General features: G+C 43.4%; 1 protein-coding gene across 1 annotated transcript; it reads right to left on the reverse strand.

Annotated features, from left to right (window-relative positions):
- Positions 1–210: 210 nt before the first annotated feature.
- On the reverse strand, positions 211–10,428 carry LOC119655799 (probable RNA-binding protein CG14230). The gene is made up of 4 exons (XM_038061895.1): positions 10,077–10,428; positions 9,631–10,010; positions 1,431–1,610; positions 211–1,372 (listed from the first exon to the last, which is right to left on the reverse strand). The coding sequence occupies exons 1-4, from the start codon at positions 10,282–10,284 to the stop codon at positions 311–313; spliced, it is 1,830 nt and encodes a 609-aa protein (XP_037917823.1). The 5' UTR covers positions 10,285–10,428; the 3' UTR covers positions 211–310.
- Positions 10,429–10,465: the final 37 nt, after the last annotated feature.

A 10,465-nucleotide genomic window follows, 5' to 3' on the forward strand; every position in this document is an offset into this window, starting at 1 on the left:
AAATGTTTAGACTTCAGGGGTTAAAACGCATTTCAAACGCATTATCAAATATAAACAAACACAAAGTGTAGTTCGCGTGCGGCGAATTGAGAAAAAAAATTACTGAACAACTACGTCTCAGATTCTTAATTAATTCCTTTCAAAATCAAGGTGAATCTACTGATTCACACTTTCTGCGCGTGGAACACAGCGATAGTGATGGTTGTGGGTGATGAATTCCAAAACATTTTTTTTCGGTTCAACATTCATCCATATATTTTGTTTTATTAACAAATTTAAACAAACCTCACAATTTATATAAAAAAACATTTTACGCTTTTTTCCTTTTCTTGAACTTGCTTGCGATCGTGTTAAAACCTTCGGTATGTTTCCTTTTCTTGGCAATCTTCCGATGAATAATTGTTCGCAAACTACGCTTCACTTCATCATAATCACGATCTGGATTGACTTCGGGTGCTTTGAAGAAGCCAATGGCCTCCTCAAGACGTTTGTCTAATGATGATAGAAAAAATTTCTCAACAGGAAATTTCGATTTGGATGTCGCACCATTGGGTCTCGTATTTTTTTGATTTTGTTTTGCAGCGGGTGATTGAACTTCTTCTTTTATTGTTTTATTTTGATCATCGTCGTCTTCAGAATCGGATGAATCATATTTGAATGGATTATCTAACGCAACAGCGGATTTTGGTTGCTTTGTTAGCGGGATTACCGTGTACTTTTGGGCATTGTCTTTTTGACTGGTTTCCTCATCTGCCTTGCCGAACATGTTTAACAGACTGAACCCTTGGTTACTTGATTTTAAGGATTTCGTTAGGTCGTCGCTTACTTTATAGAATTGTTCCTTGGAAACTTCCACGTCTTCATTATTGTTCACGCTTTTTCCACCATGTTGCTCCGGGTCGTCATTTGTGGCCGTTTTGTAAAATTTCTTATGTTCTTCTTTACTAGGATCGAAACGAGTTATTAGGCCTTTAGTTTGTTGCTTTTGGGTAGGCCTTTCTAAATTCATTTTTTTCCCGACAACCTGTTCAATGAGACTTAGTTGCCAATTCCTTTCATCACTTTCGACGGCATCTTCCTTTTGAACATTATCCTCTTCTTCATTTTCCTCATCGCCTTCTAAAAATTTGGAGTCCATAGCAAAACGAGGATCTAGTTTGAACTTTGACTGTAGTTTCATCAGTTTTTCGCCTTTTTTGCCCTGAAATTGTTCTTTGATTTCAAAAGTCTTGCCGTAGTCCTCTGGTGCTTCTTCGTCATCGTCATCGAAGAGATTTTTTTTCTTCGACTCTTTGCCGGCTTTCGATGGTTTCTGAGAATTATCCAATTCATCGTCATCGAAAACAATTTTCGTGGATTTTTTAGCACCATCCTGAAAAGCAATGTTAATTGTGATAACCAAATGGGGAGGGAGGGATGGAAAAACTTACGATATTTGTCAAGGCTTCTTTGATGGCCAATTTATTTTTGTTGTACTGGTCTTTCATTTTGTGAAGGGATTCCTTCCGTTTTTTGTCCGATTGTTGGGCTGTTCCTTCTAATTGCTTCTGAACTTTGTTTTTCTTGGAAATCACGTGGATCGGTTCAGCGGCCACTGGGTCAATTTTAATCTAAAGTAGAATAAAATGATGGGGATTAACATTTAACAAAACAATCAATAACAGCCATTGATAATAAGATATTGTAATAGGACTTGAAAGCAACGAGGAGTAGTAACTTGATACATTAATGTATTCTGGAAGAAATGCGGCCTTTGACTTGACTTTTCTATTCGACAATTATTCCATAACACTGAGGGTGAGCAGTCAATAAAATAGACCATGTTTTCATAGAAAGAAACCCTGAATAATGAAGCAATAAGAGATAACATCAAAAGCGTCTTAAAAAGTTGGTAGGACAACGTTGACGGAAAAGAAATGGCTGATTCGGCCGTGAATGTGAAGTTGCGCTTCACAGAAAATCTAATGAACCAGAAGAGCAACACAGTACCCGAAACCGACCAAATTTCAACCGAACTACTAAAATCAGCCGACAAATTCATCGAGCTTTTGCTTCACTGTCTTGTGAGTTGGGACTTAAGAATACACTCAAAGCCTTCCCTGCTTGTCGTAACAGACGACTAAAAGCTTGATTGCTATCAAAACGTCATCAATGCCTCGAATAGGGACCAACCTCGCGGAAACGACCTTTGACTATCGATAACGGACTATGATTGTTGCCTGCAATGTGCGTCTGCTCCTCGACAACGGTAGCGAGGGTCCTCCGAATACTTGCTTTCCCCAACTTGAGCAGGAATTCCAGCGATATAAACTGACCATTCTGGGCCTAAGCGAAGTAAGATGGTGGGACTCTGGAGAGTACTACTCTCCTTCTTGCGGGAATGTGTTTTCGTACTCTGGAAAGCCAAGTAGTAGCAGACGCGGATCCGGCGTCGGGTTTCTTTTGACGGCTACCACAAGGCACGTTCTCTTGACTTCGGCGCCGATTTCTAACTACAAAATTTCGGTTCAAGTTAAGACACATCACAATTGTAAAATGCTATGCACTAACGGAGACTTCGGATATAGTGGAGAAGGATGCTTTCTACGAGCAATTAAACGCAGTTCAGGGAAGGCTTCCTAAAAGTTACATTGTGATCGTGGTGGGTAATCTGAATGCCAAGGTGGGATCTGGCAACACCTTATTGGGATATGTGATGAGGAAGCACGGTCTTGACGACCGCAACCATAATGGTGGGAAGTTCGTAGATCCCGCAACTTCCACCGCCTTGTCATTGGTGGCACATTGTTCGAGCACAGAGCCTGCCATAAGTTCAGTTGGGTTTCAATAGACCGACGCCGTACAAATCAGATCGATCACTTCGCGATCATCAGTAGATTTAGGAGTTGTTTTCTGGATCTGCGTAACCTAGGTTTAGTGCTTTCGAGAGCGCAACAACGCTACTTTCAGCGCCATCGTCTAACAGAAGTCGTCTTAGAACTTACTTCCACTACAGCTTTTCAGTTTTTCAATGACACCCTAATCCACAAGTTGGATTAAAGATGTAACTTTTGACGGGAGAAACATCACTTGAAAGTCCAGATCGAACGAGTTTAAAGCTTTTGCGGATGGATGTGACGGTGTATTTTCTAAAACAAGCAGCACGTTACCAGTTTTGTTATGTCGCCACTCTTTAAAGGTTTCTATAAAACCCTTTTGCACTATTCGCAAATAATTTCGCGTAAGTGGAAGCTTTATAAATCACAAAGCGATTAGCGATGTTTTTGAAACACCGCCGTGGATTTTACGAAAATAGGAATGGCAATCTATGAATTCTAGCGGCATTAACACACGTCATAGCTGTCACCCTTTCTTTAAACACCTTCAAACCCCGTGTCAAATTCTTGACGAGATGCAAGTGATTTCCAGTTAAGACCGGTCTCGTCTGCATTGAATTGTTCAGCTGCACTTAAATTCGCTGATAGTATTTCACCTTGAATTTGTAGTTCACGCATTCCATGATGCAACTTGAAATTGTGTTAACTAACGCTGTCTTTGAAATTCTCTGATCCACTGAGTTTTTTATTCAATTCGAGATATTTCTCACACAAAAATTGGCCGGAAATCGGTTCTCCCAAATTACGTCTTTGAATGAACGACGTTGAAATATCGTCACGTTCTTGATTATTCACATTTTTCATCACTATCCATCGTAGACGTAAATGTTGTGAGAGCCTTTTGACTTTTTTATATCGGTGATTGTTGTTTTTCCAACACCATAAAGAACTGCTAGAGATGTGTTTTCACCCTTATCTAATTCCAACAGAATTTCCAATGTTTTTCCACAGTAAGAACATTACGTTTCCGCTTGAAACTTGGAAAACAACTTTTAATGGAACGAAACACGCTCGATACCTACCTATGAACGACAAGTTCATGCCAAAGTTCGGATAAACTATCATAAATCGGCGTTCGGATAATTGAAGATTCAGAAAATCGAGGTTCTATTGTAATTCGATTGGATCTATGGGGAAACGATGGATGTGGCGGGCGCAGAGCATTGGAAGAGTTATTCGGAGAACCGAATCCAGTTTATACAACACCTTCTGATTCTCGGATCCCCTTACATCTGTTTGGTAGAAAATATGAAGTTATCCTAAAACATAGAGAGAACTGGGAAATCTTAGAGGAATGCATGGTGGGATACACGGCGGTTTTCAACGTTGGTAACTCAAAAACAGAACAGGGTTGTGAAGCCAGAATCTAAAAAAGTACAGGGAGCAACCGCACCAGGCGCGGAAATTTTACCAATAAGTCAGAGGGATGCACCTCAGAGCTTATCCTGCCAAGACAAAGAGGAAAATCTGATTTCCGACAGAATGGGCATATTGGAGCGATGTGTTGAGAATTTTGATGAACTACTCAACAACTAAAATATCGACGAGTTGGAGGTCCCGCCAACTGAAGACGACAGACAAATGCTGTCACCGCCAAGCATAGAAGTCCCTGCAATCCAAAAGCTTAAAAACCATAAGTCGCCAAGAGCCGATGGAGTTACAGCCGAATTAGTTAAATATGGAGGCAACCAACTACACCAAGCGATAGCATAGTCAAGATAAAACTGTACACGGCCAGGAGAGAACTCGGTATCCCGACGAAATTGATAAGGCTGACTAGGCTGGCCCTTACCAATGTGCGAAGCCAGATAAAAGCAACAGGATCACTCTCAAGACCATCTAACATCAACAACGGTCTAAGACAAAGGGATGCCCTTTGATGCATCCTCTTTAACCTGGCCCTGAAAAAGTGATTCGCAATGCAGATGTTAATGCAAGAGGCACCATCCTCTTCATCACTCAACTACTGGCCAACGCTAACAATATTAGCATTATGGGAAGAACAACCCGAGATACAAGACTACGAGGTACAAGACTATGATCTTGACAATCCTCATGTATTCCTCGGAGACTTGAGTTCTTAGCAAGAAAAATTGCGAGCTCTTGGCCACGTTCGAGACCCAGATTGTGGATAAATTCCGGCTTAATAGGTTACGGTGGGCAGATCACTTAATCGATATGGATGAGGCAATATCTGTGGTAGAAAAAGAAGACAAGGCAGACCCTGCTTGAGATGGAGCGATGACGTAGGCCAGGACGCCAGGCAGCTTTTAGGGATATCGAATTGGTGGACCTCAGCGCAAAACCGGGATGCCTGGAGTTCCTTATTAAGGCAGGCCTAGACCGAATACCGGTTGTTGCATCGTTGATGATGATGAAAAGTCAACGGCGACCATATCTATAGTGCAATATGAGGAGATGCTAGATGGATTGGTGTTGGACACTAGAGACCACAACCCCAAAATCATTCCTGCTTGAAACCTCCGCGGAACTGGACATCTTTCTAACCTTCCGAGGCAGCGGGTTAGGCTCAATCGTTGATCTGACTTACCTCAGTGCCTCGTTGGCGAGAGGTATGGTCTGGCGGGCGAGTAAACACTACACCACATCTTTTTAGACATCAAAAACGGAAGAGGCGACAATCGAGTGAGCAACAGAAGTGGACAAAACCAGGATAACTGAGTAGTTCACTGGAGCTTTCGAGGAAGAGACATTCCTGGCAGCTTTTGAAGGAGGTCACGACACTGGAACAAGTGAATCAATTATGTCAACGAGTTACTGAATCATGCGACTTTACAATGCCGTGACGGAAGTTCCAGTTGAGAGCATCGTGTCTGCGAGCAAGGAGCCTTTGTTAAAGGACAAGAGGGAAGACAGGGCATCGGCAGTCGGACAAAGAATAATGGGAAAGCAAGGGGAATTACTACAAGCAGTTGTGCCAGAAGGCAAATACCAACCCTTGGTGGCGTTGTGAACAAGGTTGTAATGACAAAAATCAGCCCAAGTGACGTACCCATGACTCTTGTTCAAAATAATCTCAATCCTTTTCCCCAACAGGAAGATAGTGGACCTCAGTTCAACAGGCCATCTTCACAATCCGCGGGGTGACCGAAGAGGAACTACAAGAGATTTGTAGACGAATTGGGGAGGCTCCGGGAGTGAATAGGATTCCGAACAAAGCCCTGAAGTTGGCTGCTAAAATCAAGCCCCCATGGTTCATAAGCACATTTGAATCGTGCATGGTGAAAGGGAGTTTCCCGCCCAATGGAAAAGGCGAGAAAATGGAAACCACCTGTCGCACTCTCTTCATATCGCACTATCTATATTTTAGACACTATGGGGACGATGCTTGAGAGGATGATACACAACAGGCTGTTTTCATTTATCAAGCTAGCGGGTGGTCTATCGGAGAGGCAGAATAGGTTCCGCAAAGGACGGTCCACTGTTAGCAATAGTTGTGGAGCTCGGCAGGCATTGGCCAGTGGTAAGTGCTGCGCGGTGGTGACGCTGGATATGAGGAATGTTTTTAACTCGGCCAACCGTGGTTTGATAAACGGCACCCTGGCTAAACTGGATGTCCCTGGTTACTTAGCTCTGATAGTTGAAAGTTATCTCTCGGAGAGACTTCTTCGGTACGAGACAAACGACGGGTCGAAGGAATATGTTGTGACAGCAGATGTCGCTCGGCATTCGCGTGCCAACATTGATTGATTTTGCAGACGACCTGACAGTGGTAGTAGTTGCGAAATAGTTCCAGACGTGGAATTGTATGGAAGTGAAACCATTCATGCCATCAAAGCATAGCCCCAAATGGTAAAACTGGATCTGACGAAAGATAAAACGAAGGCTCGGAAGGCGGTCCTTATTACCAATCGCAGGAAAATCAATACTGTCAAAATATGGATTGATAATCGCGAGGTTGTTTCAAAATCGATTAGATACCTGGGGGTAATGATCGATGCCAAGTTGAGCTTCAAGGGGCACCTGGATAATGCGCGTGAAAAGGCAAGAAAGGCTAGCCCATCTCTAGCAAGGATGATGCCTAATATGGTGAAATCCATTCTGCTGTACGCGGCTCCTATATGGGCGTGTGTTACGTGTATTTCATACACATTTAAACCTTTAAATTTCGACATAGCCCAAAAATTCCCGTATTTGCGCATTTTCCATTCCTTCATTATTTACACATGATATGCAGATCACATTTCGTCTACATTCATGGAAAGAATTTGCAAGAACAGCCTGCTAACGTTGCATCTTTTCTTACAAATTCTTTAGGAAGATAATAGAATTGTGCTTACGTAATTTTCAGAGAATAAGTATACATAATATAGCCATAAATTTTGTCAGTCAAACAAATCTTTATTTCCCACGAAGTAATAAACCAAATCAATCGAAAAGTACACTATTAGAAAAGGGAAACAAAAAGCTTTCAACCGAAAAAAAAATATTTAAAATGGCTGCCGCTGGCAGCTATACACACCCGAAGTCTGTGAGGCCATGCAGCGATGGCTTCACGCACGGTATGAAGCAGCATTTCTCTAGCTGCACGCACGATGCTGACCTTCAAACTCTCCAAATCGCTGTACGTTAGATCAGAGGCAGTCTTCTCTAACTTACCCCAAAGACTAGTCCAGAGGATTCAAATCTGGGCTGCCTGAGGCCCATTCATCCGCTGTTAGGAAGTCAGGAACGTGCGCTGCTAACCACCGCTGAATTATCTTGGCTGCAGGATTTGCTGCTTTTTGAGCGGGGGCCGAGTCTTGCTGGAGGCACCACGGCTTTCCAACGAATAGAGATTTCGTACACGCTCGCAGTGGTTTTGACGGCGGCCTCGCAGAAATGAATATCAGTTACTCCGTGATATGAGACGTCCCACCATACCATGACAGAAGTCGGATGGTGACGACGTTGGACTCGCGGAGCATTTTCTTTGGCTTCATAACAATTGTGGGCATACACTCGATCATTTTTTCGTTTGAATTTTTTCTCGATGGTAAAAGTTTTTTCATCAGAAAATAGAATTTTGCGATATTTTTTACCGGGAAATCGTTGCAAAAGAGCAGCACACCGAGTTCTACGTATTTGCTTCAGTTTTGACGTTAACATATGGCTAACGCAGCACCGAGACTGAGATCTTCTCGTAAAATACGCCTCATATTTCGAATTGAAACGCCCATTTCCGCCCAGATTCGTTTCTGCTTGCGGAGAGGATTGTGACGCAAAGCGCCTCCCACCGCCTGTCAACCGCGTCAGCTGTTTCGCGGTATCGAGCGTTCATTTACCGGCAGCTTTTTTTAGCAAACTATGAGTCTTTTTCGGCATATTCCCACATTGGCGCAACGCAATAATCGCGGTTCATTTTTCGTAGTTACCGACAGAACTGACGGAAGTGGGGTATGGTTACCGTGGGGTACCGTGGGTCCGTGCACAGTGTTACCAGTTTCGGTGACCTAACATTCCTCGCCGTTCGCCACGGTAAGTTCAGTGTGCAGTGCAGTGCATATAGGACAGCATCCGGTGGGGCAGTGAGGGTCATCGCGGGGATGATTCCATTGGATCTTCTAGCGGATGAGGTATACTGTCTTCACCGGGAAGGGGGGACGAATCGGGCCCAAGTGACTGCGGGATTTCGGAAAAACACTAAGAAGGAGCTGTAGAGGCATGACAGCAACGGGGGGATAATTCCGGAAACGGCCACGGTGGATACAGGAAGTGCTTACTTTACTTCGGATTGGATAAGTCCCCAGACTATCCTGAATGCTGTAGCAGCGCATTCAGAGGATCCGGAGCATGTTATCTTCCATTGTCCGAGATTCGCGATTGAAAGAGGGAGGTTAAACGCAATTATCGGACCCCAGAATTTCGTGGAGGAAATGCTGAGGTCAGGAGGAAATTTAAGTGTGATAAACGCGACAGTAACTACGATAAAGGAAAAGCTGCAGGAACTGGATCGAGCGCGGAAAGGGCGACGGACACGTGATTTAGTTGTGCTGGTATCAACCAGAGCCCCCTTCGCAAAATAATACTTCACGGTGATCCTGCGAGGATATGGGTGGAATTTAATGAGTAAGAATTCCATACACTGCTGCATCCTAGCGTAGCAGCGTTTTTTAAGGTTTCCAACTCCACCCATAGAAAAACACAAATTGGAACAGACGTTTTGCGCACTTAGGCATCCATAAAAGACGAAATATTCTACCTCGTACGTAGAGTCCCAGTGAGGACGGATGAGGGAAAATGAGTGAGATAAAACAGTGAACAGCGCCCGTTACCCAAAGCTGCAGTGAGTAGACAATGTAGAGTGTATTCCTAGGATCCTATTCAAAGGCAAGGTGGAAAGTAAACAACCAACTCGAAAACCCCGAAACGAATGGGAGGACTCAGTGACCAACGTAAGTTACGTGCAAGGTTTTCGAAATTGTCGGACATTTTGACCCAATCGTGCAAACAAGAAAACGAAAAAAAAAAATGTCGGCATGTCCCGAAAGTTTGAAAGTTGTCCTAAATTAAATCCTCGACTAGGGACACGATGATACGAAAGATAAAACAGCATTAAACCCAATATTAAAAGATGTAAAAATTGACTAGAGATCTGAGGAAGTTCAACACGAAGGATTCAATTGGCCAAATAGGATTATTGAGAAGAACTTCTTTACCATGCGGAGGAACTAAATCGGTCTGCAGTGACATTGGGAAGGATTTCTGCAAAATAGTAGAGGAACCTAAATAAAAAGAACGAACGGCGACCTACCTTTCCATTCAGCACAGATGAGTACGCATTCTTCTTTGCTATGAAGGCATCGTTCTCCTCTTCGTCTGATATAGCCGGCTGGGTTGGCTTGCCCTGAGTTGGTTTACTGGTAGTTCCATCGTTGCTTTCGGATTCACTCTCCGAACTGCTGGAACTACTCTCGCTACTGCTTTCTTTCTTGGAGGGTTTGTCCTGCTTCAATTTAGGTAGATTGGTTTTCTTAGGACTCTCCTTCACGGGCACTGGTTCCGCCTGTTCTTGATTATTATGTTTTTGGGCTGCCTCTCGTTCACGCTTCAGCCGTTCCAAAAAACTTTCTCGGGCTACTTCAACCTTCAAGTATTCTCCGTGAAACGGTTCGCGGGAGAAGCGTTTGACACCTTTGTTTCAAGAAAAAGAGGAGGTAGAGGATTGCTTGGCGGCAAAAACCGAGGTAAAGTACTTACATTTGTTGACGTCGTGGTCGGAGGTATCAACCAAGGTAATAAAGGCAAACTGCGTCTGTGCATCGCCGATTCCTTTAACTTTGAGATCAACCTTTTCCACTCTTCCATATGCTGAGAATTCCTTCCTGAGGACATCCTCGTTCACAGAGTTCGGAAGGTTGCCAACAAATATCCGCTTCGAAGGATTATCTTCGTACGACGGATACATTTTAATGTGATACTGTTCGAAGTTGATGTCTTTAATCAACCACGACGGAGAAATTGACACTCTGTATTAATCTTGTCTAAAAATATTGAAACCATGCCAGGAACACAACCAGACAACTCCGCACATGTTCATCTGTCAAAATCTAGCTCGAGGGGGAAGTGGTCGAAAGTTATTTTGACAG

The sequence above is a fragment of the Hermetia illucens genome, chromosome 4 (assembly GCF_905115235.1).
Source record: "Hermetia illucens chromosome 4, iHerIll2.2.curated.20191125, whole genome shotgun sequence".
Classification (NCBI taxonomy): Eukaryota; Metazoa; Arthropoda; class Insecta; order Diptera; family Stratiomyidae; genus Hermetia; species Hermetia illucens.

Bases quoted from the DNA above. Each gene is read 5' to 3' on its own strand.
- LOC119655799 (XM_038061895.1), bottom strand. From the start codon at position 10,284: ATGTATCCGTCGTACGAAGATAATCCTTCGAAGCGGATATTTGTTGGC. The intron at 1,611-9,630 runs GTAGGTCGCCGT...ATTCTACTTTAG, and splicing joins CATCTGTGCTGAATGGAAAG to ATTAAAATTGACCCAGTGGC. The intron at 1,373-1,430 runs GTAAGTTTTTCC...ATTGCTTTTCAG, and splicing joins AAGAAGCCTTGACAAATATC to GATGGTGCTAAAAAATCCAC.